At 42.4% G+C, this 27,310-nt stretch overlaps 1 protein-coding gene and 1 long non-coding RNA gene across 2 annotated transcripts in view; one reads left to right on the top strand and one right to left on the bottom strand.

Moving 5' to 3' along the window:
• LOC126415177 (uncharacterized) overlaps positions 1-27,310 on the bottom strand; it is a 375,032-nt gene that overhangs the window by 249,053 nt on the left and 98,669 nt on the right. The window lies entirely within an intron of this gene.
• The window catches only part of LOC126415160 (acireductone dioxygenase), a 59,791-nt gene that overhangs the window by 15,528 nt on the left and 16,953 nt on the right, over positions 1-27,310 (top strand). Inside the window, exon 2 of the mRNA XM_050083410.1 lies at positions 13,560-13,683. Within this exon, the coding sequence (XP_049939367.1) occupies positions 13,561-13,683 (123 nt within the window). The 5' untranslated portion in view covers position 13,560. The remainder of the gene's footprint in view (positions 1-13,559; positions 13,684-27,310) is intronic.

The following is a 27,310-nucleotide window of genomic DNA, read 5'->3' as shown; positions in this document are numbered from 1 at the left end:
CTTCCCTAGTCCATCATTGTTACCTTCCTCACCTTCCTACCATTCCCCTCAGGCTGCAGTCCGCCGCCAGCCTAGCAGCTGCTGATAAGAGGCAGGGAGGCATGAGGAGTGCTTTGTTTGGATCTGATTCTCAAAGACTGGTGATGCAGGGGCCGGAGACAGCAGTCATGTGCACAAGTTATGTCTGAGTGGTTATGTGAAAGTGTATGTGCTCTCATTTTCTGACAAAGTGTATGGACGAAAATTTAGTTGTGATAGTGTGATTCTTATTCCTATATGCCTGTCTGTGGCTCAGTGATTATCTTCACTGTGAGTTGTTACTTATCCCCATAGAATTGATTCTCAGAGTATTTGCGCAAGTTATCTGTTGCATGGATTGATCACCATGATCTCATTTTCTCAACTTGATGTCTATGACACGTGAATAGCTGACTGCACAAGTGGACTTCAATGATGGGCCAAAACTGCATGCCATTTCTATTGATATATCTACTGGATCGGGCCTGCCGATCAGAAGCCCATTGTTTCCCTCTAAATATGCAAGCTCTGCCTGTCGTGTCTAGTCCCATTGACCTGCCCGCAGGCTGGGTCTGTTGGTGTGTGGTATATTGCAGCAGATTTTTCATGGTTTATCCGTGGACCCAGGATTGTAGTGCTCCTCGGCAGGCCAGAGACCACAGGCGATGGATTTCAAGAATTGCGACTGTCTCACCACAAATACAGTGTGGTGTTTTATAGAGATTTTATTTATTCTAGTACATTTTGGCACTTCAAAAGTAGTTCATATATTAGAACATATGGATGATAAGCAGAAGAAAACTGTGGCAGTCACTGGCGGTTTGTATACCATGGACTTGTGTATTTCTCAAAAGAAAAATCACACAGTACCTGTAAAATGAAATGATCGCGTGGCATTGATGGAGAGGCCCCATCCAGGGAACTTTGGCCACTGGGTTGCAAGTCTTCGTTCAGGTGATGCCACATTTGGTGACTTGCATGTTAGTGATCATGAAGTGATGCTGAGGACAACACATCACCCAGCCCACAAGTGGAGAAAATCTCCAACCTGGTTAGGAATCAAACCAGGGCCCATTGCATGTTAGGCAAACACTTTACCACTCAGCTAGGTGGATGGACATACAATACCTGTGAAATAATAGATATAAGACAGTGAGTAGTAACTGACAATGATAGGCATAGTACAATGAACATTTTATTGGCAATCACGTATAGCATTGGTTTATACAACTCTTCCCCACCTTATACACTTCTTTCAAGAGGCCTACTTTTTTTAGATTATTTGTGAAATATGTGAAGGTATTTTACATATATCTTGAAACTCCAAGGAAATGAGTATTTTTGTCACCAAATGTGTTTCGTTTTATTGAAATAAAATAACATCAGTGGTCTTAATGAAACACACGTACCATTGGGCTTGCTTTCTCCATCTAAAAACACATCATTACAAAAGATGTTGATGTTAGTACTTAAGATTTTTGGTAACACATTTAGAAATATGCAAGTCCCTACATTTTCTTGTCAATCTAAGTCTTTATCCACACTTGAAATCTCAAAATTTGTCAGGAAAAATGCTAAAAGTTGTCTGGAAATCAGGGAAATATCAGGGAATTTCACTTGGGGAAACATGTGGCAACCCTCTCACTGGTGTAAGTCCATGTTTCTCTGTAGTGTTTCATAGAAAAAGGAACCCTCTGTCAAATGCAACAAACTGTGCAGTAGAACGTGCTACAACATTCAGAATAACTATTAAAAAAAGCACAGTGCTAGCCATTTGAACTAAACCCTAGCTACACAGTTCTCAAAGTGTTAAAATGCTACAGTCATAACATTCTACTCTATGTAATGCTTCTGACATGCCTGATATTTTGAACCTCTTGAAGAATGGAAATGTCAGTAGGAAGTAGTAACAGTTGTACATCTACATAACATTTTCTCAGGAGTTAAGCTCCTTAGGAGATTGCAGCTATCACACAAGACTTGGACTGACCGGAATCAAATCTGAATGGGCCTTTGCAGGTGCAAAGATGCACTTCACAAGTGGAACAAGCTGCCCAGTCCAGACTGTGATTGCGGAGATCCACACAAATGAAGGTTTCTTGCTAGCAACACCAGGGGCTACACAGTGCATTGAATAACTGGACATGCAGCTACGAAACATATGTAACCTTGTCAGGTTCATCGTTTCCATTTGTGTGTGTGTGTGTGGGGAGGGGGGGGGGGGGGAGTTGTGACCGCGTGCGTGCTTGCGCTTGCATGTGTGAGTGTGGGTTGGTGCATGCAGTGCATGCACTACATGCACTATGTATAAGAGGAAGAGTGAGTAAACATAGTTAACCCATATACACTACTGGCCATTAAAATTGCCACACCAAGAAGACATGCAGATGATAAACGGGTATTCATTGGACAAATATATTATCCTAGAACTGACATGTGATTACATTTTCACGCAATTTGGGTGCATAGATCCTGAGAAATCAGTACCCAGAACAACCACCTCTAGCCGCAATAATGGCCTTGATACCCCTGGGCATTGAGTCAAACAGGGCTTGGATGGCGTGTACAGGTACAGCTGCCCATGTAGCTTCAACACGATACCACAGTTCATCAAGAGTAGCGAGGCGTATTGTGACGAGCCAGTTGCTTGGCCACCATTGACCAGACATTTTCAATTGGTGAGAAATCTGGAGAAGGTGCTGGCCAGGGCAGCACTCAAACATTTTCTGTATCGAGAAAGCCCCTAAAGAACCTGCAACACGCAGTCGTGCGTTATCCTACTGAAATGTAGGGTTTCGCAGGGATCGAATGAAGGGTAGAGCCACGGGTCGTAACACATCTGAAATGTAACGTCCAATGTTCAAAGTACCGTCAATGCGAACAAGAGGTGACTGAGATGTGTAACCAATGGCACCCCATACCATCACGCCGGGTGATACACCAGTATGGCGATGACGAATACACGCTTCCAACGTGCGTTCACCGCTATGTCGCCAAACACGGATGCAACCGTCATGATGCTGTAAACAGAACCTGGATTCATCTGAAAAAATGATGTTTTACCATTCATGCATCCAGGTTTGTCGTTGAGTACACCATTGCAGGTACTCCTGTCTGTGATGCAGTGCCAAGGATAACAGCAGCCATGGTCTCCAAGCTAATAGTCCATGCTGCTGCAAACATCATTGAACTGTTCGTGCAGATGGTGGTTGCCTTGCAAACAGCCCCATCTGCTGACTCAGGGATTGCGACATGGCTGCACGATCCATTACAGCTACGTGGATAAGGTGCCTGTTATCTCGACTGCTAGTAATATGAGGCCATTGGAATCCAGCACGGTGTTCCATATTACCCTTCTGAACCCACCAATTCCACATTCTGCCAACAGTCATTGGATCTCGACCAACGTGAGCAGCAATGTCGCGATATGATAAACCACAATCGCGATAGGCTACAATCCGACCCTTATCAAAGTTGGAAACGTGACGGTATGCATTTCTCCTCCTTACACGAGGCATCACAACAACGTTTCACCAAGCAACGCTGTTCAACTGCTTTTTGTGTATGAGAAATCGGTTGGAAACTTTCATCATGTCAGCACGTTGTAGGTGTCGCCACTGGCGCCAACCTTGTGTGAATGCTCTGAAAAGCTAATCATTTGCATATCACAGCATCTTCTTCCTGTCGGTTAAATTTCGTTTCTGGAGCACGTCATCTTCGTGGTGTAGCAATTTTAATGGCCAATTGTGTATAAAATAAAAATAATAATGTCTTTTTTTGATAAAATGTGCTATAATTAGAAAACTGACTCATTCCACATCATAGTGAGAGCTCACAATTATGATCTATGGAACATGCAAGTAACTTACTACCTAAAAGGAAAATTCCTTAGAGAAAACTATAAAAGTATGAGATAGAATTGCTGCCAACTGCTAACCTTCTGGAGGTAAATTCTTAGTCCTGCTGAAAGGCAAATATAAAAGTGCAAGAAACTATCCTAGTTTTTATAGTTATTAGTTTCTTCCTTGGAAAGGAAAAAGGTATAAATTGCAGAAGGTAAAAAAGTAAGGAGAGGTCAGCCAGACTAAGGATGAGAGGAATACATCTGTGTGGATGAGGGCAGAATAAGAATTTGGCCAGATAAAGGTAAGTGTCACAATTCTCTATCATAATTTTATAGAATCTGTACATCGAGTATAGATTTGTGTGTCAGGAAGTTGTTTCTGAAAGTATTTGTATGGAGTGTAGCCATGTATGGAAGTGAAACATGGACGATAAATAGTTTGGACAAGAAAAGAATAGAAGCTTTGGAAATGTGGTGCTACAGAAGACTGCTGAAGATTAGATGGGTAGATCACGTAACTAATGAGGAGGTATTTAATAGAATTAGGGATAAGAGAAGTTTGTGGCACAACTTGACAAGAAGAACGGACCGGTTGGTAGGGCATGTTCTGAGGCATCAAGGGATCACAAATTTAGCATTGGAGGGCAGCGTGGAGGGTAAAAATTGTAGAGGGAGACCAAGAGATGAATACACTAAGCAGATTCAGAAGGATGTAGGTTGCAGTAAGTACTAGGAGATGAAGAAGCTTGCACAGGATAGAGTAGCATGGAGAGCTGCATCAAACCAGTCTCAGGACTGAAGACAACAGCAACAACAACATGTGTTGGGTTAGATGCAGGCAAGCATATCGTCCCCAAGTACTCTAAGATGGTATTTTCCTCTGTTATTTATTACTGGACTCACACTTATCTCTATCTGGCAACATTGGATTCACTTGGCAGCAGCAGTGTACTGATGCGACAAACATGAGTTGTGGGGATTCACAAGCTTGCTAAGTCTGTCTCCCTCCAGCCCTGCGATCACCACATTATCTAGCCTATAATGTGTCATGGCAGTCTATGGTGCCAGTGAACTTGAATCAAAAGTCATTTGTGTTAACAGTGACATACAATATTTTTGTTAGTAGCTAGTTTTGTAATGGAAAAAAATGAAAGGTATTCATATGCTATGGGCTATAAATTGAAAGTAATACCATAAGTAGGAGAATATGGAAACAGAGCAGCTGAGAGCGGCATTTTGGCACTCCATCAAGGACACCATCAATATGGCATTGGAAATAATACAAAAATGATTCAAATACACACTTGTAAGCTAGTGCTACTAGACTTGGAATTGGAATTGGTTGGTGCTACAGGTTTATAAGATGTATTGGACTTTGCAAGTGTATCAAAACCAAAATATTTCAGAAAATGCCACAAGAGTGTGAAGAGAAAATATCTTTCCATCACTTTATTATTCAACATCAAAAGAATACCAGTGTGGAAATAAGTCAAATAGCAAATATGGATGAAACCTCCTTGACATTTAATGTTTCAAGTACTAGAATAGCAGATATGGATGAAACTCCCTTGACATTTAATTTGTCAAGTACTAGAACTGTTGCCTTGAAAGGTGCTAAAACTGTAACTATAAAAACAATTGAACGTGAAAAAATGCATTATACTGTTGTCCCAGGTACTGTTGTTCACATAAATGACAAGGGTTGGATGCCCAAGGCTGGTATGAAATTATGGATTAACAGAGTGTAGGAGAGAAGTAAAAGTGCATTATTGAAGAAGAGATCTCTTCTTATGCTAGATCAGTTTAGTAGCCTTTTGAAAAATTCTGTGAAAGAAGGACTGAGACAGATAAATACAGATCTTGCTGTTATTCCTGGATTGCTTACTTCACAATTGCAGCCTCTTGATGTCTCAATAAATAATTAAAGTCTGTATGAAACAGTGGAAACTCCAGGATCAGCAGTGTAGGAAAAGACAGATTGCTACTTACCATAAAGAAGACACGTCAAGTTGTAGACAAGCACTATTAAAAGAGACATAAATCTTTCGGTCACAGCCTTTGTCAGTAAATGAGAGACACACATCATTTGCACATACAAGCAAGCAAACCTCACACACGACTGCCAGCTCCAGCAGCCAGATCCAGCCCGAGATCCTATAGTCAGCGGTCATGTGTGCAAGAGGTGTTCTTGCTTGTGTGTATGAATGGTGTGTGTCTCTCATTTACTGACGAAGGCTGTGGCCAAAAGTTTTAAGTAAGTGTCTTTTAATTGTGCCTGTCTGCAGCTTGACATGTCTTCGTTGCGGTAAGTAGCAATCTGTCTTTTCCTGCATTGTTAAAATGTATATGAGAGGGGAATGGAACAATTGGATGTTGGATGAAACCCGGCATGAATTTGCACCAAAGCGAGTTTTAAAATGACCTACAATCAAACAAGTGTGTCAGTGGATAAAGCAGTCATGGTCTAGAGTGAGAGAAGACATTATTTTTAAATCTTTCAAGAATTGCCTCATATGCAATGCTCTGTGGCAATGAAGACCATTTTGTGTATAAAGAGGACAATAATGATGAGGAAGAAAAAGAAGAAGAAGAAGAAAGTCCAGATAATGATTTTCAGGAATTTTAAAGGTCAGTTCAGTTTTATAAACTAATCATTTAAAAAGTTGCTTCAAAATCGAGGTGTGTCTTACAGTCCATAGCATCTTATAGTCTGTAAAACATGGTATGTATTTCTGCCCAAGGTACAACAGAATGTTGTGAAACCTTACCACAAATCACTTGGCAGAAAATCATGGTCTGATATAGCCTTTGAAAAGCCATCTTATTCAGACACTGCCACATTTTTTCTCAAAGATACTTCAGTATGCTACCCACAGTGCCCAAAGAGCTTCACATTAGGGAGCAGTTATCTTAGAATGAAATTTGTAAAGACTGTAAAGTACTAAGAAAATTTCTGGAAATGGGGAACGTTCAGTATATAAAGCCTCAATCTTTTTATTTGTTATTGTTTCATTTTTTCAGCAGTTTTCATTTTTTCGTACACGCAACTTCTTTTAGGTGCTTCTAATTTGATGTTTCTATGCACATCTCAAAGTTATGAACAATTCCATCAGATGGCAGCACCATAGTGAAGTATCAAAATGGCATATATGCAAGACACTCATGAGCAACATGCCATACTTGAATTCTTGTTTTGGGGGGGGGGGGGGGGCATTGTAAACATCTATAAATGTTTGTGTGCAGTGTATGGTAATGATGTGGTTGTTAGGAGTACTGTTGGGCAATTTATAAAGTGAGTTAAAGCATCATGAAGTGCATAAACTGAACTTGACGATTGACCACATTTGTGTGGCTCTTGGGTGTTGAAAGGTGTCTTAAAATGCGTTCCACAAACACTCATTTCAGACAACATGATGCAGAGAAAACCCATTTCAACTGAACTGCTGGAGTTATTTGAGGCCAATGCAGAGGCATTTCTGTCCCAGACCAATGCAGTTGCCAAAATCTGGATGCATCACATTGTGCCAGAAACAAAACAGCAGTCATTGGAGTGGAACCACAAAAAAGAAAAAATTCAAGCAGCTCCCTCTGTTGGCAGAGTCATGATGACAGTCCTTAGTGGTAATGACAGTGATATTCCCATAGAAGTGTACAGAGGCAATTGTTAATTCAGAGAGATATGTGAAAACTGAATAAACTGAAGAACCATTTCACTGTGGTCAGTCAGAAGAATTCAAAAGAAATCTTGCTTCAGTAGAACAGTGCACACCTATTCACAAGTCTCGGAATCCAAGAACACATTGCTAAATTAGGTTGGATATCATTGCCTCATTCACCGTGCAGCCCAGACTTGGCGCCATCGGACTTCCGTCAGGCGTAATGTGTTTATGTACTACATAGGTTAATGTGGTCACCTGCATATCCTTTATGTGGGACACACTTTGAAGAAGATGATAGAGTAATTCATGGAGTGAAAAGTTGGCTATAAGCACAGGACAGGCATTTACACAAAACTGGCATAAGGCCATAGAACAAGACTGAGATTATGTAGAAAAATAACACATGCAGAAAAAATGTTGATTGAGATTGCCACCAAATTATAACTCCTAAGGATAAATATGTTCTGAGAAAAAATTGTGGGGCATTATATACTGAAGAAGCCTTATAGATTACAAAAATAATATCAAGGGATCAGTTGACAGGATACATCATGAAGCATCAAAGAATAGTCAGTTTTGTAATGGAGAGTAGTGAGTGAGCGAGTGTGTGTGTGTGTGTGTGTGTGTGTGTGTGTGTGTGTGTGTGTGTGTGTGTGGGTGGGTGCGCACGTGTGCAGGCACAGATATTGGGGAAGATGGGGGAGTAGTGGGAGACCAATGGTTGACTACAGGAAGCAGGTTCAGTAGTAATGCAGAGATGAAGAGGCTTGTACAATATTGACTAGTCTGGAGAACTGCATCAAACTAGCCTCTGGACTGCAGACCACAACAAAAACACGTAAGTTATATTATCAGGTTTGTTTTTGTTGCTATGTTAGTGTTGCTGCTGTCATTTTAATTGTTAGTTATGTTCAGGAATTTCATATAGTTCCTAAGACCTTACATGTAGAATTTGCAACCCCTGTCTCTGCTGCTCCAAGCTTTGAAACCATCAGTCACATGACAGATGTAATAAGACCAAGTTCCTGTCATTACACATTATGTAAAATGGGACAGACAGTTATCTTTTCTCTCTCAATCATGGCAAGAATAGGGTAGTGATTTTAGCAGTTGAGTGACCTACTGTACTAGAGTAATGTATGTAGCATTGCAATCAACGTAAATTCTTCAGAATTCTAAGTATTAATGCAGTTTTCATCCTTTTAATGTTTGATCATATGAAAAGTGCAATAAAGAATGTTTCAAATATTGTGTGTTTACAATTCATCTTGTATATACTATTTACAAGTGCTAAAATTACCTCTTCAGGAGTAAATTCCCCTTTTATGCTACAGGGCGCATCATCTACTTTACTGTTCACACGAGACTGGAAGACAAAATATCAGTTTGGTAGTTAGTATGTTGTTTTCAGACATTCCTTAAAAATACATGTAGAAGGTTAAAAAATCTAAGCAAGTGAAAATTGCGTTGTTGCTTCAAAACATTCATCAGCTTGTAGTCATACTGATAAAGCTACAGATAAAATTTCTTCAATTTCACTGTTCAGTGTGCGGGCTTTCAAACAAATGTGAAATGTAGTGATGAGGTGGTCCTCAACTACCTACCCACCAACTCAAAGTTGAAATATTAGAACTTTTGTGTGGTTTCATTGTCTAGGGGCTGTGATACATAGTTGTCGTATTACAGGCCAAATACTCCTGAGTCTACAGTATATGATAAGAATCCACACATGAATCGAATGGTCGAAGTTTTCTATCACTTGGCAATTCTGAATTATGAATGTAACATATAAATTTATAAATGAAAGATTGCAATTAAACAAAATCTACAGGTACTATCTTATTGATGTCAATGGTCCAGCAATTAAATAAAATAAAAGTTTAATAACAGGGAAACAAATGATTCCTACTGCACATAATTAGCTATGAACAACAACATAGCTCACGAGATTTTCACTTCTAAACGCGCACTGCGTCTTCACTGTAGAAACCACGGAAATCTCACAAGTGCACAAGTCAGCACTTCGAAGTATTTCTATGTGCCGCGACCACGCGCAAACTGCTCCACTCCAAGTCTTTCCCACCACTGTCATGTCCAGCACCTCCTCTGTCCTGTGCCATACTCTACAGAACTGCCTCGTGTCCTCTCCGGAAACGATTCTCCTCCCCAACCTCCATACGGCTCTGTTAGTAACAAGTGCTGTGATTGGCTAGAGCGCTCCCTCCGTGTCTGCAAGTCAATGTATCCACACAAACATAATGAAACACATTTAAAATACTGGATTACAAATTAAATAAATATTCCTACCGCTGGACCATAAACACGCTCTAACACACATTATTAAATACATAAACAAATTAAATGAACACACATCAAAGGAATAGCAACAAAAGGTAAGCCAGTAGCCGAATGCCTCTGTGCTTTTTAAAACACAGTAAATATTTAACCAATTTCTTCATGAATAGTATATATCGGATATAAACAAAGACATAGATGAATAAATATATTTATAAGCATCCTGCTACCGTTTTTTCGTGTAACTGTGAAGTACTTGTGGCCTGACGCGATCGACAGTAATCGGCCACTTTGACCTCCAATAATTCATGTACTACTCAGGTTGCATGCCAGTAATTCATACCAATTTAGGTTTACATTAATAGCTTTCTAAAGACACGGTGATTGACAAAATTGGATGAAGCATTTATATTTTGGAAATTCATTTTTGGGTGTACTTGTATAATTTACCATCAGATACTAAAGTTTAAACTAATAAAGATATTGAAGAAAATCTGATTACACCATCAGAATCGTCGTGCAAATAATAGTAATGTACATGTTTATTTTTGAGGTATCATGATTCATCTGGCTACTGTTAATTTCTATATGAACTGTGAAGTGTCTGCCATTGAGGTTTCACAAAGACCACCATCTTTAGCCCTCCCGGCGCACAGCGTCATCAAGGAATTCCCAGCCACGTGCTCAATGGACTACACGCTGGGGCTCCCCTCATGCTCAGCTAATGTTCGGCACCACGTGGTTGCTGCCAGGCCGCGGCTTTGACGAGCATCCTGTGCGGCCGCTCCAACTCTGAACATATAATATTTCCAGAGTGCCACAACTCGTCCGTTACCTTACAAATGTACATTGCATATTTCTATAAATGGCTGTTTTCTTTTTCTCTGTGTGTGTTAAATGCAAAGAAAAATTGAAACGTGAAAATAGTCAGCCATAAAACGTTTACTACAGAGGTCGATGTGGCCACTTTCCTTAAAATATTCCCCTTTCAAAGCAAAGGCCAAACATTCCTTTATACTGCATAACTGGAAAATTTTACAAGCACTGATGATTAAGTTAAAAGATGTTATGTAGTTCATATAACAAATATGGGAAAAAAGAAGAAAAATCATATTTCATACATTTCTGCATGTACTTTTATGAGACACATATAATATATGATCAAAAATATCTGGACACCTGGCTGAAAATGACTTACAAGTTCATTGCACCCTCCAACGGTAATGCTGGAATTCGATATGATGTTGGCCCACCCTTAGCCTTGATGACAGCTTCCACTCTCACAGGCTTGCATTCAATCAGGTGTTAGAAGGTTTCTTAGGGAATGACAGCCAATTCTTCACGGAGTGCCGCACTGAGGAGTGTTACTGGTGTCAGTCGATGAGGTCGGCCACAAAGTCAGTCTTCCAAAACATCCCAAAGGGGTGGTATAGGATTCAGGCCAGGACTCTGTGCAGGCCAGTCCATTAGAGGGATGTTATTGTCATGTAACCACTCCCTCCACAGGCCGTACATTATGAACAAGTGCTCAATCATGTTGAAAGATGCAATCGCCATCCCCGAATTACTCTTCAACAGTGGGAAGCAAGAAGGAGCTTAAAATATCATTGTAAATCTGTGCTGTGATAGTGCCATGCAAACCAACAAGGGGTGCTGATGTGGTTCACTGGGTATTCGCCATACCCACACCCTGCCATCAGATCACCACATTGTGTACCGTGATTCATCACTCCACAAAGTTTTTCCACTGTTCAGTCATCTAATGTTTACGCCCCTTACACTAAGTGAGGCATCGTTTGGCATTTACCGACGTGATGTGTGGCTTATGAGCAGCCGCTCGACCATGAAATCCAAGTTTTCTCACCTCCCACGTAACTGTTACAGTACTTGCAGTGGATCCTGATGCAGTTTGGAACTCCTGCGTGATGGGCTGGATAGATGCCTGCCTACTACACATTACGACCCTCTTCAACTGTCAGTGGTCTCTGTCAATCAACAGATGAGGTCGGCCTGTATGCTTTTGTGTTATGTGTGTCTCTTCACATTTCCACTTCACTATCATGTCAGAAACAGTGGACCTATGGATGTTAAGGAGTGTGGAAATCTTGCGTACAGACCTATGACACAGGTGGCACCCAGTCACCTGACCACGTTTGAAGTCTGTGTGTTCCCCGGAGTGCCCCATTCTGCTCTCTCACGATGTCTAATGACTACTGAGGTCGGTGATATGGAGTACCTGGCAATGGGTGGCAGCACAATGCATCTAATATGAAAAACTTATGTTCTTGGGGATGTCCAGATACTTTTGATCACATAGTGTACATAATGACACTGGTGCATATATTCATAACATTTATGCATAAATAAATAATATTAAAGACCATTTGCATCTGCTGGCGACAATATCACTTGCAATTCCAAGACCTGATGTCTGAAAGTATGTTAGAAAGTGTTGGTATTTTTTAAAATCACTTTAGTTCTGAAACAAACTAAATGCTACTAATTTTTAAATATTTTTCTGTGCAATAAAATGCAGCACAAAATCTGAACATCTAATAAAAACAAAATTGATTGAAAATAGTAGAATGAAGAAAAATTAATATCTGTTCTCTGGTACCCTCGCACCGTAAGCTGTGGCAGCGCGCACCTCCTTGCCCGCATTTAGAGTGAGGGCACCACAGTGGAACAAGTGGTTCCAGCGGCCAATAGCGGCGTCCCTGATCGAGTGCTTAAGCACCTGCCTGTCGCTCAGCCTGCCAGTCTAACCTCGCGTGTCTCTCAGGACATATCGCCTCGCATTAGACAGCGTATTGACTTTTGTGTTTTCTTTACGAGTGGACATGGTTGTCTTGTTTGGTTCGTGACTCTGTTGTCTGTTCTTGTTGTGTCGTAAGGTCCTTCGTTGGTCGTGTCCGTCCTCACTCATTGTGTTGTTGTTCACGGGCCGCGTTTCCGTCACTACCACCCTGCGACCATTCCGGTCGCCGTTAAAACATTTTCCATTAGGTACAACCAGTATTTAGATGTCTGCTGAGAAGTATGTTAGTTTCTATATAATGATGTAATTTTCTCACAAGAAGTAGTAAAAGGATGGTCGGACATCTGTTAAGACATCCAACAAATAAAGAGGACGTAAGTTGCTGGTACTGTTCTGGGATGAAGAGGTTACCACAACAGAGGAATTCATGGCAAGCCTCATCAAACCAGCCAGAAAACTGATGGTGTTAATTTCTTTGTATGACATGGCATATTGTATGACTGTGTCACTTGGACACAAATGTCTGAGTCAATATAAATTTAATAAGAAACTGCATAAAGATAGCAAAGCACACAATTCCCACCAGTCTAGTGGTGTCATAAACACATGCTTGAATTCACCTTTCAGTAGTGGGCGCTGACTTTGTCACATGTTCATTAAATCTATATTTTCCATTGGAATGTCATCCGTGTTGGAGAAATTTCTTGTGTGTGAGATGTAAAGAGTTTCTCTACTGTAGATGCTTTTTCTCAGATGTCAATTTTAGAAATATATTTCCAACTTGATGCGACTAATTCTCATACACAATGGAGACATTTGTCTCATTAATAAGCTGAACTGTAAGGTGCATCAAATTGATGGACTTATCCTCATAACATTTATTCCACCTTTCAATCTACCAAACTTGCGTTTGAGTATGAATTAACAACATATGTAATATTTTTATTGTTCAGTAACTCTAAAATCAAATTTTTGTGTCTTGTAGGATGGTTCGAGCTTGGTTCATGGACACTTCTGATGCAGACCAACGGCTGGAGCATCATAGAGATCCTCCTCAGTTCATAGACCTTGATGAGTTGTACAAGACTACTGGTGTTGAATATTTTAAGGTGAGTGCAGAATTGCTGTCTATTGCAAGCATTGCAAGCTTCACTTGATGTGTGACAAGTACAGTAATACCATTTTACTGCAACAAACACTAATGTATTGCATATCAAGAAGCATTATGAAGAGTATGATGTCTGGATATACTGTGCCATTCACCTCAAGTTAAAATAAAGTAGGGCATAGTTTAAGGCTTGGTGATTTAATACTTGTATCTTTAGTGCCCAGATTTATTGTTCATCTGTTTCTAAATTGGAGCTGTGCTTCATCAGTCATTAAAACTGTATCAACTTTTGCATTGTTGTTGTTAGGAGATGGCAGTCACCACTGTATGTATACTAAATATTTCTGTTTATCCTATTCCTTCTGGTCCTGTGTACTGCAAATACGGTATGGGATAGAGGAACTTCATGTATTGCTTTGGACTTATGTATGAAACTGTTAATTGCTCTGATTCCTTTCATGAAGATTTTTGGAGATTACTGCAGTGTAAACTCAAATTGTGAAGATCTGTTTACCTGTGGTTTGATATTGCCCTCAGTTTTGCCGATACTTGGTATAGTAACTGGAATTGTGGCACAGTCAGGAGATGCTGGCGGACTGGCCAAGAGCTTTGGTTGTGAGTTGTCGAAAGCGATGAACAACAAGATCAGTGGCGGACAACAAGACAGCGTGACAGAACAAAAAGTCCAGAGTGGAAACCAAATTGGGAGACTTAGATGTAGCAATATCAAGAGCCAAACAATGCTGTGTGTAATGAAAAAATGAGAGCACAGTTGGAACACGACTGAGGTGCAGACTCCTGCACTATGAGAAATATTGTGGCCATGGGTGCTGAAAGGCTGGACCATCGGGTGTGGTCCGCACCTAGCAGTTGCAAATATTAGAAGCAACACCTAACAGATGTTGTGTAGGTCCAAGTATTCTGGTGGGCTTTTGAACTCACTGGGCTGGAATACCAATTACCCTCCCCCCCTCCTTCCCAGAATGGGTGCATAGGACCTGAAACACCCTGGACAGTGTTTCAGAAGGTAAACTGATGGCAAAGTTGGTTGTACTGGCAGGAGAGCCTGGCAGCTAGGGGAAGGAATGCGAGATGTCGCGCAGTGCACTGGAGAGTGTCGGTGTGTTAAGCGAATGGTATGGTGAGGTCTCAACCTCCACATCCACAGGAACTGCTAGGGAGCCATAGGGCCCTAATTGTAGTCATATGGGCGAGGGGTTTGCAAGGGCAGGCACTCCACCTCTGAGTGACCCACTGATAGTGGCACAGTCAGGTGGCAGCAGGGACAGAATTGGTTGTTGTGCCGATGCTCCAAACCTCACAGAGTATCAACCATCGTAAGGTGCCATCCGTGCATGGTCGCCACCATTATCAGCATCCAAGAAGATTTTGCTCCCTAGGAATGCACCCAGGCTGCTGATCCTTGGGGGTGTCATCCTGTGTCAGGTCCGGTGTTCTGAGGGCTGTGGTGCCAGAAGGTGGAGGAGAGTACATGGCTTTCACCTATAGAGGAGCTCTGCCAGGCTGCAGTCAAGGGAGTGGACCTTTATGTGCTCAGGAACATTGTGAGTCCTGCTGCCATGGTGGATGTGTGCACTGCTTTCAACATTCATTGTTTAACCACACACCATCTGCTTCACTTCACCATTGGAGGAGGGGTGGTAAGGCTGGCTAAACAGATGTTTAATGCCATTGGTGTTGTACAAGTGTTCGGTGGCCTAGCCATGAATTAGGACCCGTTTTCGGACATGAGGGTGTGGGGAAGCATTTTGATGGCTAGAATTTGGGTAAGTGCATTGAGTGTGGAAGCCATAGTGGTGGACGCCATGCTAACCACACAGGGGTAGTTGGATTAAGCATCCACAGCAAAGAGCCACGTAGTCCAAAAAGGCACCAGCAGAGGCCAGATGAATATGGTCCCATGGGTGACAGGGAGTGGGCCTGAGGGCAAAAGACTGAAGAGCAGCAGGCTGATGTTGGGCACGTGCCGAACAGCTGCACACCGTGGCCACCAAGTCTTTGTTCAGGTCTGGCGAGTAGGCATGTCACCTGCTTTTATCCGCAACGTAACCCAATGGCCACAGTGGAGGAGTTTCAAGATATGAGGGCATAAAGGTAATCAGGATGGCACCACGATGTGTATCCACCTCCAAATTCAGCAGGAGAAAATCAGAGACAACAGATAAACAATGAGAAAGGTGATCCCACGCCCAGAGTTCTGCATCAGCCGATTTAGAAAAATAAGTAGGCCACCCATTAGCACATAGTGCATGAGGCCGCGTGGGGTAGCCGAGCGCTCTGAGGCACCTTGTCCTCTCTTAGGCATGGGTGTGTGTGTGTTGTCCTTAGCTTAAGTTAGAGTAAGTAGAGTGTAATCTTAGGGACAGATGACCTCAGCAGTTTGGTCCCATAAGACTTTACCACAAATTTCCATAGTGCATGACATGCTGTAAGATAGGGTCATGACAATGTGAGTAGCATTAATGGGAAACGTAACCAAGATGTATTGACATTCTACATCAGCGTGGGAACAGAGCTCCTGTTGGTCAAATGCTGGGTCGGTCCTGAGGGTAGACAAGAGTGTGCATCCGTGTTTGAGTGTTGCATGGTAAGGTTGTACTTAATAGTGTAATTTTAAGAATTAACGAAAAGAGTCCAATGCTGTGTAATCTGCGCCTCTCACTATTTGTTGATGTCACTACTATACCATTGGCAAAAGTCTCTTTTTTTTTAAATATGAGAGGAGTAAGATTTACAATAAACTTATCTTCTTTTCTTGTAGTTGGCTCCTGTTCTAAATTTCAGGGGGTCTGGTTCTTGAAGCTGAAATTTTCATATTTTAGGTTCTCGTGGTTCCAATTGACATAATTAACTTTGAAGAATGTCTGTGCGATTTTTTTTTGGTTTTGCAGTAATTTATTCTCTCATTTTACTGTATCACACTGTCTTTTGAATTTTCTCAGTAACAAAGCCCAAATTACACTGTTCTTTCAAAATACAAAAACACATCTGATCACATCAGAGGCATGCCCATTACTGCTCCCTGTGCATTAATAAAAATATTCCAAAGGGTTTTCAGTTTTTCTTGACAAATGAATTTCTGTTAATTTATAAATGAATCCAGAAATAAACATAATAAACAGTATCAAATTGCATAATTAATAATAGAAATTTTAAGTGTGCCAAATATTTCGTAATTTCAAACGTTCCTAAAAAAAATAATTTTAGCTGTACATACAGAGCTAGTACATATTTATTGTAACAACGAGGAAAAAGGGATTTCTTTATATAGATTTTAGGTTGAAATATAACACATAGTGTACAAACTCATATGATTTTTTTTAGAAAAACAGCTGAGATATTATTGACCTGTTCAAAATTTGAAAATTTCTGGTATCAGCTACTTCTATTGAGGAAAAGTAATGCTAGAGGAGGGTCTCTCTCTATAGCTCTTCACTCTCGAAGCCGAGAGTAAGACCTAAGATTGCCACCAACGGTTTTTGGTCATTAATGAGACTCAACTTAGTCCCAAAGAGGTATACATGAAATTTCTTAATGGCAGACATTATCAATAAAGCATCTTTCTCAAACTGTGAGTAGTTTCTTCGAGCAGGCATCAGTGTCTTCTAAGCATTGGTAATGGGTTGCTCAGTCCATCATTGTTACGGTGCTCCAGCACATCCAAAGCCACGTTCGAACAGACGCATGAACGAGGCATGAATGTCAATGAGTTCCTGGAAGAAAATGATGTCCAAGAAGACCTGACCTTCATCCGTGACAGAAAACCCAAACAGCGAGAAGGCATCCAGGTTGAAAATGTTGCCAGCCATGTAACTATTAGCAACAAACACATTATCATCCATATAACCATCTTACAAGCTGCTGCTGTTGTGGGGAGGGAGGCAACAGCTCTTTTGTGGGTATGTGTGTGATGGGCGCAAGGCCCTGAGCTATTGTACCCTTTCCTCTCTCCTGGACTGTGTTTCCTTCCCCATATCTACTCTTTCTCATCCTGTCTCTTCCCTCTCCTGCCCCCTCCCCTCCCCTCCCCTCCCCTCCCCTCCCCTCCCCTCCCCTCCCCTCCCCTCTTTTTCCACTGGTCTCCCTTGTAGTTTGACCTCCCTTTCTTAATTGTTTTCGTAGTGTGAGCCATTTGAGGAAGAACTCCCTCCATGGCGTCTCGGGCATGGGTTCGCTAAATTGTCCAATGTCTATCATACTCTGAGGCCCAACAGAAATTTGACCATCTCCACCCGGTTTCTTTGTGTCTGTTGCATCCTTTCCTCCTCCTTCCTCCTTACCTCTGTCATATTCCCCTTACCTTTCCTCCTCCCTGGCGATTTCCACTACCTCCCCTCGCAGAACTGCTCCTGCTTGGCTGGATAAGAGCCCTTTTCTCTGGCACCTGTTAGGGATGGGGTTCCCTCTAGGAATCGCTCTCCCCGACATCTCCCGGACAAAAAGCCTGTAACTTAGCCGCATGCAAGACCCATGCTCTGTGGTCCTCAAGCTGCTTGTTCTCTTTCAGATCCTGATATTGCTGAGACTTCCTCTCTTCGTGACCACACTTCCTCTCACCCTCCGAAGTGGAAGAAGAAGATGCGTAAGTCGATGAGGCCTACCTCCCAACCCCTAACATCCCAAGGGATGTCTCCCCCATCCCTCTCAATCATGGTCTGAATTAATATTTATGGATGTCACTCTGTCCTTACTGGCGATGGTCACTAACTTGGCACAATGACCGATTCTGGACCGCTCAATGTCCATCCAGCCTCTTGTACTACACTCCTCCAATGGAACTGTAATGGTTACTATTGTCAACTTCCGGAATTGCAGTCTTTCCTTTAGCTCTACTCTGTAGTTTGTGTTGTATTGCAAGAATCCCTTTTTGTGGATACTCATTCACCAACACTTCATGGTTTCCAAGGCTTCTGTCAGAACAGGGTCAGCCCTTTGCTTGGTACGTTGGTCCTTTGTGTGGTGTCTGTACATTGGTGCACATGGACATCGTTAGTTGCTGGGTCCTCTTCATTCTGTACTGGAAGCGGTTGTTGTTATGATCCATTTAGACTCTGCAGTAATGATATGCAATCCATATCTCCCCACAACCGGCCTCCTGCTCCTCTTTCCCTTCTTCAACAGCTTCCTTCCCCCTTCCTTCTCCCAGGGGATTTTAATGCCTATAACCTTATTCGGATCTCCGGGAGGGGACTGCCAAGGGGGAGGTTACCATGAGAAAAAGATTGAATAATCTACGAAAGGATAACGTTTTACGAGTCGGGGCATGGAATGTCAGAAACTTGAACGTGGTAGGGAAACTAGAAAATCTGAAAAGGGAAATGAAAAGGCTCAATCTAGATATAGTAGGGGTCAGTGAAGTGAAGTGGAAGGAAGACAAGGATTTCTGGTCAGATGAGTATCAGGTAATATCAACAACAGCAGAAAATGGTATAACAGGTGTAGGATTCCTTATGAATAGGAAGGTAGGGCAGAGGGTGTGTTACTGTGAACAGTTCAGTGACTGGGTTGTTCTAATGAGAATCGACAGCAGACCAACACCGACAACGATAGTTCAGGTATACATGCCGACGTCGCAAGCTGAAGATGAACAGATAGAGAAAGTGTATGAGGATATTGAATGGGTAATGCAGTATGTAAAGGAGGACGAAAATCTAATAGTCATGGGCGACTGGAATGCAGTTGTAGGGGAAGGAGTAGAAGAAAAGGTTACGGGAGAATATGGGCTTGGGACAAGGAGTGAAAGAGGAAAGACTAATTGAGTTCTGTAACAAGTTTCAGCTAGTAATAGCGAATACCCTATTCAAGAATCACAAGAGGAGGAGGTATACTTGGAAAAGGCCGGGAGGTACGGGAAGATTTCAATTAGATTACATCATGGTCAGACAGAGATTCCGAAATCAGATACTGGATTGTAAGGCATACCCAGGAGCAGATATAGACTCAGATCACAATATAGTAGTGATGAAGAGTAGGCTGAAGTTCAAGACATTAGTCAGGAAGAATCAATACGCAAAGAAGTGGGATACGGAAGTACTAAGGAATGACGAGATACGTTTGAAGTTCTCTAACGCTATAGATACAGCAATAAGGAATAGCGCAGTAGGCAGTACAGTTGAAGAGGAATGGACATCTCTAAAAAGGGCCATCACAGAAGTTGGGAAGGAAAACATAGGAACAAAGATGTAGCTGTGAAGAAACCATGGGTATCAGAAGAAATACTTCAGTTGATTGATGAAAGGAGGAAGTACAAACATGTTCCGGGAAAATCAGGAATACAGAAATACAAGTCACTGAGGAATGAAATAAATAGGAAGTGCAGGTAAGCTAAGATGAAATGGCTGCAGGAAAAATGTGAAGACATCGAAAAAGATATGATTGTCGGAAGGACAGACTCAGCATACAGGAGAGTCAAAACAACCTTTGGCGACATTAAAAGCAACGGTGGTAACATTAAGAGTGCAATGGGAATTCCACTGTTAAATGCAGAGGAGAGAGCAGATAGGTGGAAAGAATACATTCAAAGCCTCTATGAGGGTGAAGATTTGTGTGATGTGATAGAAGAAGAAACAGGAGTCGATTTAGAAGAGATAGGGGATCCAGTATTAGAATCAGAATTTAAAAGAGCTTTGGAGGACTTACGGTCAAATAAGGCAGAAGGGACAGATAACATTCCATCAGAATTTCTAAAATCATTGGGGGAAGTGGCAACAAAACGACTATTCACGTTGGTGTGTAGAATATATGAGTCTGGCGATATACCATCTGACTTTCGGAAAAGCATCATCCACACAATTCCGAAGACGGCAAGAGCTGACAAGTGCGAGAATTATCGCACAATCAGCTTAACAGCTCATGCATCGAAGCTGCTTACAAGAATAATATGCAGAAGAATGGAAAAGAAAATTGAGAATGCACTAGGTGACGATCAGTTTGGCTTTAGGAAAAGTAAAGGGATGAGAGAGGCAATTCTGACGTTACGGCTAATAATGGAAGCAAGGCTACAGAAAAATCAAGACACTTTCATAGGATTTGTCGACCTGGAAAAAGCGTTCGACAATATAAAATGGTGCGAGCTGTTCGAGATTCTGAAAAAAGTAGGGGTAAGCTATAGGGAGAGACGGGTCATACACAATATGTACAACACCCAAGAGGGAATAATAAGAGTGGACGATCAAGAACGAAGTGCTCGTGTTAAGAAGGGTGTAAGACAAGGCTGTAGCCTTTCGCCCCTACTCTTCAATCTGTACATCGAGGAAGCAATGATGGAAATAAAAGAAAGGTTCAGGAGTGGAATTAAAATACAAAATACAAGGTGAAAGGATATCAATGATACAATTCGCTGATGACATTGCTATCCTGAGTGAAAGTGAAGAAGAATTAGATGATCTGCTGAACGGAATGAACAGTCTAATGAGTACACAATATGGTTTGAGAGTAAATCGGAGAAAGACAAAGGTAATGAGAAGTATTAGAAATGAGAACAGCGAGAAACTTAACATCAGGATTGATGGTCACGAAGTCAATGAAGTTAAAGAATTCTGCTACCTAGGCAGTAAAATAACCAATGACGGGCAGAGCAAGGAGGACATCAAAAGCAGACTCGCTATGGCAAAAAAGGCATAGCTGGCCAAGAGAAGTCTACTAATATCAAATACCGGCCTTAATTTGAGGAAGAAATTTCTGAGGATGTACGTCTGGAGTACAGCATTGTATGGTAGTGAAACATGGACTGTGGCAAAACCGGAACAGAAGAGAATCGAAGCATTTGAGATGTGGTGCTATAGACGAATGTTGAAAATTAGGTGGACTGATAAGGTAAGGAATGAGGAGGTTATACGCAGAATCTGAGAGGAAAGGAATATGTGGAAAACACTGATAAGGAGAAGGGACAGGATGATAGGACATCTGCTAAGACATGAGGGAATGACTTCCATGGTACTAGAGGGAGCTGTAGAGGGCAAAAACTGTAGAGGAAGACAGAGATTGGAATACGTCAAGCAAATAATTGAGGACGTAGGTTGCAAGTGCTACTCTGAGATGAAGAGGTTAGCACAGGAAAGGGATTCGTGGCGGGTCGCATCAAACCAGTCAGTTTTTTTGTGTGGTACTGCAACCACTGACCAGGGTAGGATTGTTGAAGATCACCTCAGAACTGGGGACCCCACACGCTTTAGTGTGGCACGTGGCACTTTCTCGGTCATGATCTTTCCATCTGTAGCTATGGATTCCTCCCCTCCTTTCAAAGGGGAGCTCATAACAATTTGTGTGACTGCGTTCAGTTTCTGATCATCTTCTCTTTTCTCCAGCATAACTCACCTGAATGCTATCCCAGGTGGATGTTCACTAATGCAGGTTGGGATGCCTTTTCCTAATCTGCTATTCCAACCACTCCACCACACAGTGGTATTGATGAGTCTGTACAGAGTTTGACCAACACCATCCTTTCAGCAACTGCTTGAGCATTTTCTTCTACCTTAAGTTCTCCCCGATGGAAGACTGTCCCTTGACAGACCACTGAAATTGTTGCAGCTATTAAAGACCACTGTCGTGCATTCCAATGCTACAACAGCATCTGTCTCTTGGCCATCTCCTGGCCTTTAAATGGCTTCCTGCATGGGCCCGTTATCTTCTGGAATGCCAGAAACAGATTTGTTGGTAACGATATGTCCCTGCCATAAGACTTCATTCTCTCTGTAGGCACAATTTTGGCCTCTGTCATCCTACAGGTGTCCTGGGAATTTCCCTGCATGGTGTTATCCTCAGCAGCCTAGACTCTTTGTCACTCAGCATTTTGCCCAGGCCAAAGTGTCAGTTCACTGTCTGCCTACACTGTCTGGAACAACTCCCTTTATCTTAGTGTTCCCTGACACTTGGAGCCTTATAATGCCTCAATATAATGGACCAGGTGCACAACCAAATGCTTCAACACATATCAGTGGCTGGCCAGTGTCATATACTATCCCTTTTTAACTGTCTCTGGAGAGAGGGGGAATTCCCTTCCCATTTGCAAGAAAGTGTTGTTTTTCCAGTTTTGAAATCAGGTAAACCGCCTCTTCAGACTGACAACAGTGTCATCTGCAAGGTACTTAACTGTATGGTGAGTCAAAGGCTGTACTGGATCCTTGAATCCCAGGATCTTTTGGCTTTAACACAGAGTTGTTCTTGCCAAGGCTGCTCTACTGCAGATAATTTGCCTGATGTCAAAACCTTGCTGCAGTCTTCTTTGATCTGCATAAAGCTTATGATACCACACAATACTACCATATTCTTGCCATCTTGCATGAGTGGAGCCTCCATGGCCCGCTCCTGCTTTTTATCCAGAACTTTTTTGAGGTATAGGCTGGGCCCCTTGTAACACCTCTCATCACTGAAGAAAGGGATTGCACAGGGTTCGGTTTCAAGTGTCTCTCTCTTTTTAGTGCCTATCAGTGGTCTGGTCACGGCTGCAGGGCCTATGGTGGCCCCCTCTTTGCAAGCAGATGATTTCTGCTTTTATTTTTGTCCATCTGTGATGGGCATTGCTGAACACAGACTGTAGGGAGAAATACACTAAGCATAATCTCGATCTGTCACTCATGGCTTCCATTTTTCGGCTGCCAAGAGCTGTGTTATGCAATTTTGTTGTCACCATACAGCCCCTTCCCATCTGGATCTGTACCTAGATGGCCTATACCTCATTGTGGTGGTCTCTCATTGTTTTGTTTTGGGACAGGTCTTTGATACCTGGTTGACATGGCTTCCTCATCTTCATCAACTAAAGTGGAGATATTGGTCAAACCTCAATGTTCTTTGAAGCCTCAGTGACACCAACTTGGGGGCAGATGACTCTACTCTGATAAGGCTCTACACAGCATTGGTCCAGTCCTGTCTGGATGACAAGGGTCTCACATATGGCTTGGCATCACTTTCAACATTATAGATGCTGAACCTGATACGTCATTTTGGGGTACAGCTGTCAGCTGCTGACTTTTGGACTAGCCTCCTAGCAGAGGCAGGGGTTCCACTTTTGCTGATTCTGTGCTAACAACAATTGATCGCATATGTCTTACACATCCTCTGCTCTCCGGAGCACCCAAACTACTGTCTCCTCTTTACAAATATGAAGATCATCTCATGCAATGATGGGTCAGGTGTAGGGTTATGATCACCATTTGTAAATGGTCGCTTTTTTCTGAACACCAGCTTTCCCACCTCCCAGCCCTTCTCCGGGCTCACTCACATACATGTTTGTGGTGCATCCCCCCCCCCTCCACAGCTCCGTCCTGACCTATCACAAGGTGTGTTGTACTTGACTCATCCTCTCATCCTGAGGCCCTCCTTCACTCATTCTTCTCCATTCTCAGGACGTTTCGGGGTTCTGAAGTGGTCTATACAGGTGGCTTGATGGTTGCTGGTGATGTTGGCTTTGCTTACATTCACATGAGATGTAAAGACCTCTGCTCCTTGCTGGATGGCTACTGTGTTTTCACTGTGGAGTTGGTAGCCATCTTTTGTGCTCTTGAGTATATCCATTCTGTACTAGTGAAGCTTTCCTCATCTGTATTGACTCTTTGAGTAGTTTACTAGCTCTTGACCATCGTTGTCCTCGCCACCCCTTGCTCTTCAACTATCCAGGAGTCAATTTTGCCCTTGAAAAATGTAGACACTAAGTGGTTTTTGTCTGGAACCCTGATCATGTTGGGATCCTGGAGTCTCGCTGACATGTGGCCATACTGGCTACCGGGAAGGTGCCTCTTAAGATTGGTATTCCAGAATCAGACGTTCAATTGGTATTACACTGTCAAGTTCTAATGGCTTGGAATGGCACACCCTGACTTTGATGAACAAACTATGGCAGGTAAAGGAGACAACAAATCTGTGGAGGTTCTCCATGTGGGCCTCTCGCAATGATTCCATTGTCCTTTACCAGCTCATCATTGGCCGTACTTGGCTGACTCATGGTCATCTCCTCAGTCACAAGGATCTGCCCCATTGTCATTGTGGTGCTCGTTTAACAGAGGTCTATATTTTGCTGGACTGTCGTAACTCACCCACCCTGCAGCAGGCTCTTAATGTTCCTGACAAGCTGACACTGGTGTTAGTGGATGATGCCTCAGTGGCTGACCTAGTTTTGTATTTTATTCATGAAGAGACTACTGCCACTCTCTCTAAGGAGGGCACCTCATTCTTATCAGCCCTTTGGAGGATTGGCAGGATACCCTGTTGTCTCCTCAGCCCCAAATGGGCAGGGGCTGTCTGGGCTTGGTAGTGTGCCCCAACCCTCACCTTTCCTGCTCTTTTGCTCTTCTCCCCCTTTCTTGTGTGTTCTGTTTGACTTGGTGCTCTTCCTCTGTTTTCCTGTGCTTCTGTCACCCTGTCCATGTTGCTAGTCCTTTCTAGGTATTGTTGGATGGAGTGCTTCTGATAAGTTGCAAGGGTACAACCCCCATGGCCCTTTCTGCCTTAGAGGGCCTCTGGCTGTTCCCTGGGTGGGGCACCTCACCAGTTGTTCCTTTTTCCCCTTTTCTTCTTCCTTGTTCCTTTCTCTAGGCTTTGTTGACCTTTGGTAGATCTTGGGGTTTTCTTTCTTTGAGTTTCATGCACTAGACCCTTCTTTGGTATCTGCTCCAGGTAGCAGAGACTGATGGCCTGTTATTATTTTGGTCCTTTTAATCATGAAACCAACCTAATGTTTTGGCTTGGCCACTTACAGTAGTGCATTACTCACCACTGCCTTGTAGGTACATTCCTTATATTGCATACATATCTGCTCATACAGAAAGCTGGCCTTACCTTTTCCATCGTCTCTAGTTCAGCCTCAATACTCTTGTTTCTTCACCTTTTGCCCAGTGTTTTTGAGGATTCACCAATCCTCAGTGCTATTAAATAGTTGTCGTCTTATACGTGATCCTCACTCCCACCCTTCTGGCTAATTTGCGTAGGTTACCGAGTTGTGTCCTTGTGCAGTGTTATGTTGAACAAAATTGGTAATAACCCATGACATTTTCGATCTGTAGTGAATGTGCACTGATATGAAACTTTGTGGCAGATTAAAACTGTGTGCAGTAGCGAGACTTGAACTCAGGGCCTTTGCCTTTCATGAGCAAGTGCTCTACCGACTGATCTATCCAAGCATAACTCATGGCCTGTCCATACAGCTGTACTTCCAGCAATACCTCATCTCCTACCTTCGAAACTTCACAGAAGTTCTCCTTTGCTGGAGGACAGGTTGTGAGTTGTGCTTGGGTAGCTTAGTCCATAGAGCACTTTCCCACTAAAGACACAGTCTCACGTTCACATTTCAGTCCTGCATACAATTGTAATCTACCAGGAAGTTTCATATCACCGCACTGTGAAATTTGGATGATAGGAGATCAGGTAGTGGCAGAAGTAAAGCTGTGAGGATGGGTCATGAGTCAGGCTTGGGTAGCTCAGTCGATAGTGCACCTGCCTGCGAAAGGCAAGGGCCCCAAGTTCGAGTCTTAGTCCTGCACGTAGTTTTAATCTGCCAGGAAGTTTCATCCCTCTTACCTGTTGACACAGGTCTTGATCTCAAACTTTTTCTGATAGTACCCTTCTGAATCTCACCCTTACCTTTGTGACTGTCAGAATTTCCATTGTTAGTTCTCGTGTAGTGCCATCTTGTCCTCTGTTCTCCAATATCCTTCCAAGAGTCCATCTGTCAATGGAATCCTATGCCTTCATGAAGTCCATGAAGGTTACTACCATGTTTTTGTTCTTTAAAGTCATAGGTTCCACCAGTTGTTTCAATATAAATATGCTCTGTGCATCCTCCTCCTTTTCTAATTCCCACTTGATAGTTTCCAACTGCAGTTTCCATCTGTTTTTCTGATCTTTTCAGGAAGAATTGTGACAGTGATATTCCTCTGTAGTTGTTTGCATCCCTCTTGCACCCTTCTTACCTATCAGCACTATGATCACGTTCTTCCCTCCTTCTGGTAACATTTGTCTCCAAATTTGGCAGGTAACCTTGGTCATGTTGTCTATCACTTTGTCGCCTCCCCACTTTATCACCTTGGCTGATATCCTGTCTTCTCCAGTTGCATTTTTATTCTTTAGATCAGTTTTGGCCTTTTTGACATCATCCCTGGTTGGAAGGCATGACTCTCTTCTGTGCCCATTCTCTGTTCCTATTTGGCTTCAGGTGGTTCACAATTCAGCAGTTCATGAAAGTACTCTGCAAGTATTTTACACTTACCCTTCACTCTTAACAATCAGTTTCTTTTCCTTCTCTCTAATAAACAGTTCTTTGCCCCTGTAGCCAGTCGGACTCATTTTGCCTTTCCCAAAAAAGGGTATACTGTTGGTTTCCCTTAAGTTGTTCTCAGTCTCATCCAGTTCCTGCTTCGTCCTTTGTCTTCTGGTTCATCTTATTGTTCTGGACACTTTCTTTATTGTTCTGAGGAAAACCTCCCATTGTTCGTGGTCCTTCTCATTACTCCAGTTAATCCAGGCTTTCATGCAGTCCTCTGCCACTTCCTGACAATTCTTATCTCACTGCCAGTGCTTGTTTTTCTTTTCTTCCTTTCCCTATAGTTCTGTCTACTTTCCAGTGTTCAGCTTCATGTCGACCCATTCACTGTATGTTTCAACTCCTTTCTCGTATG

Source organism: Schistocerca serialis, chromosome 1 (genome assembly GCF_023864345.2).
Source record: "Schistocerca serialis cubense isolate TAMUIC-IGC-003099 chromosome 1, iqSchSeri2.2, whole genome shotgun sequence".
NCBI lineage: Eukaryota > Metazoa > Arthropoda > Insecta > Orthoptera > Acrididae > Schistocerca > Schistocerca serialis.
Note: the sequence above shows the minus strand (reverse complement) of the source record. Positions and strands in the feature narration are given on the sequence as shown.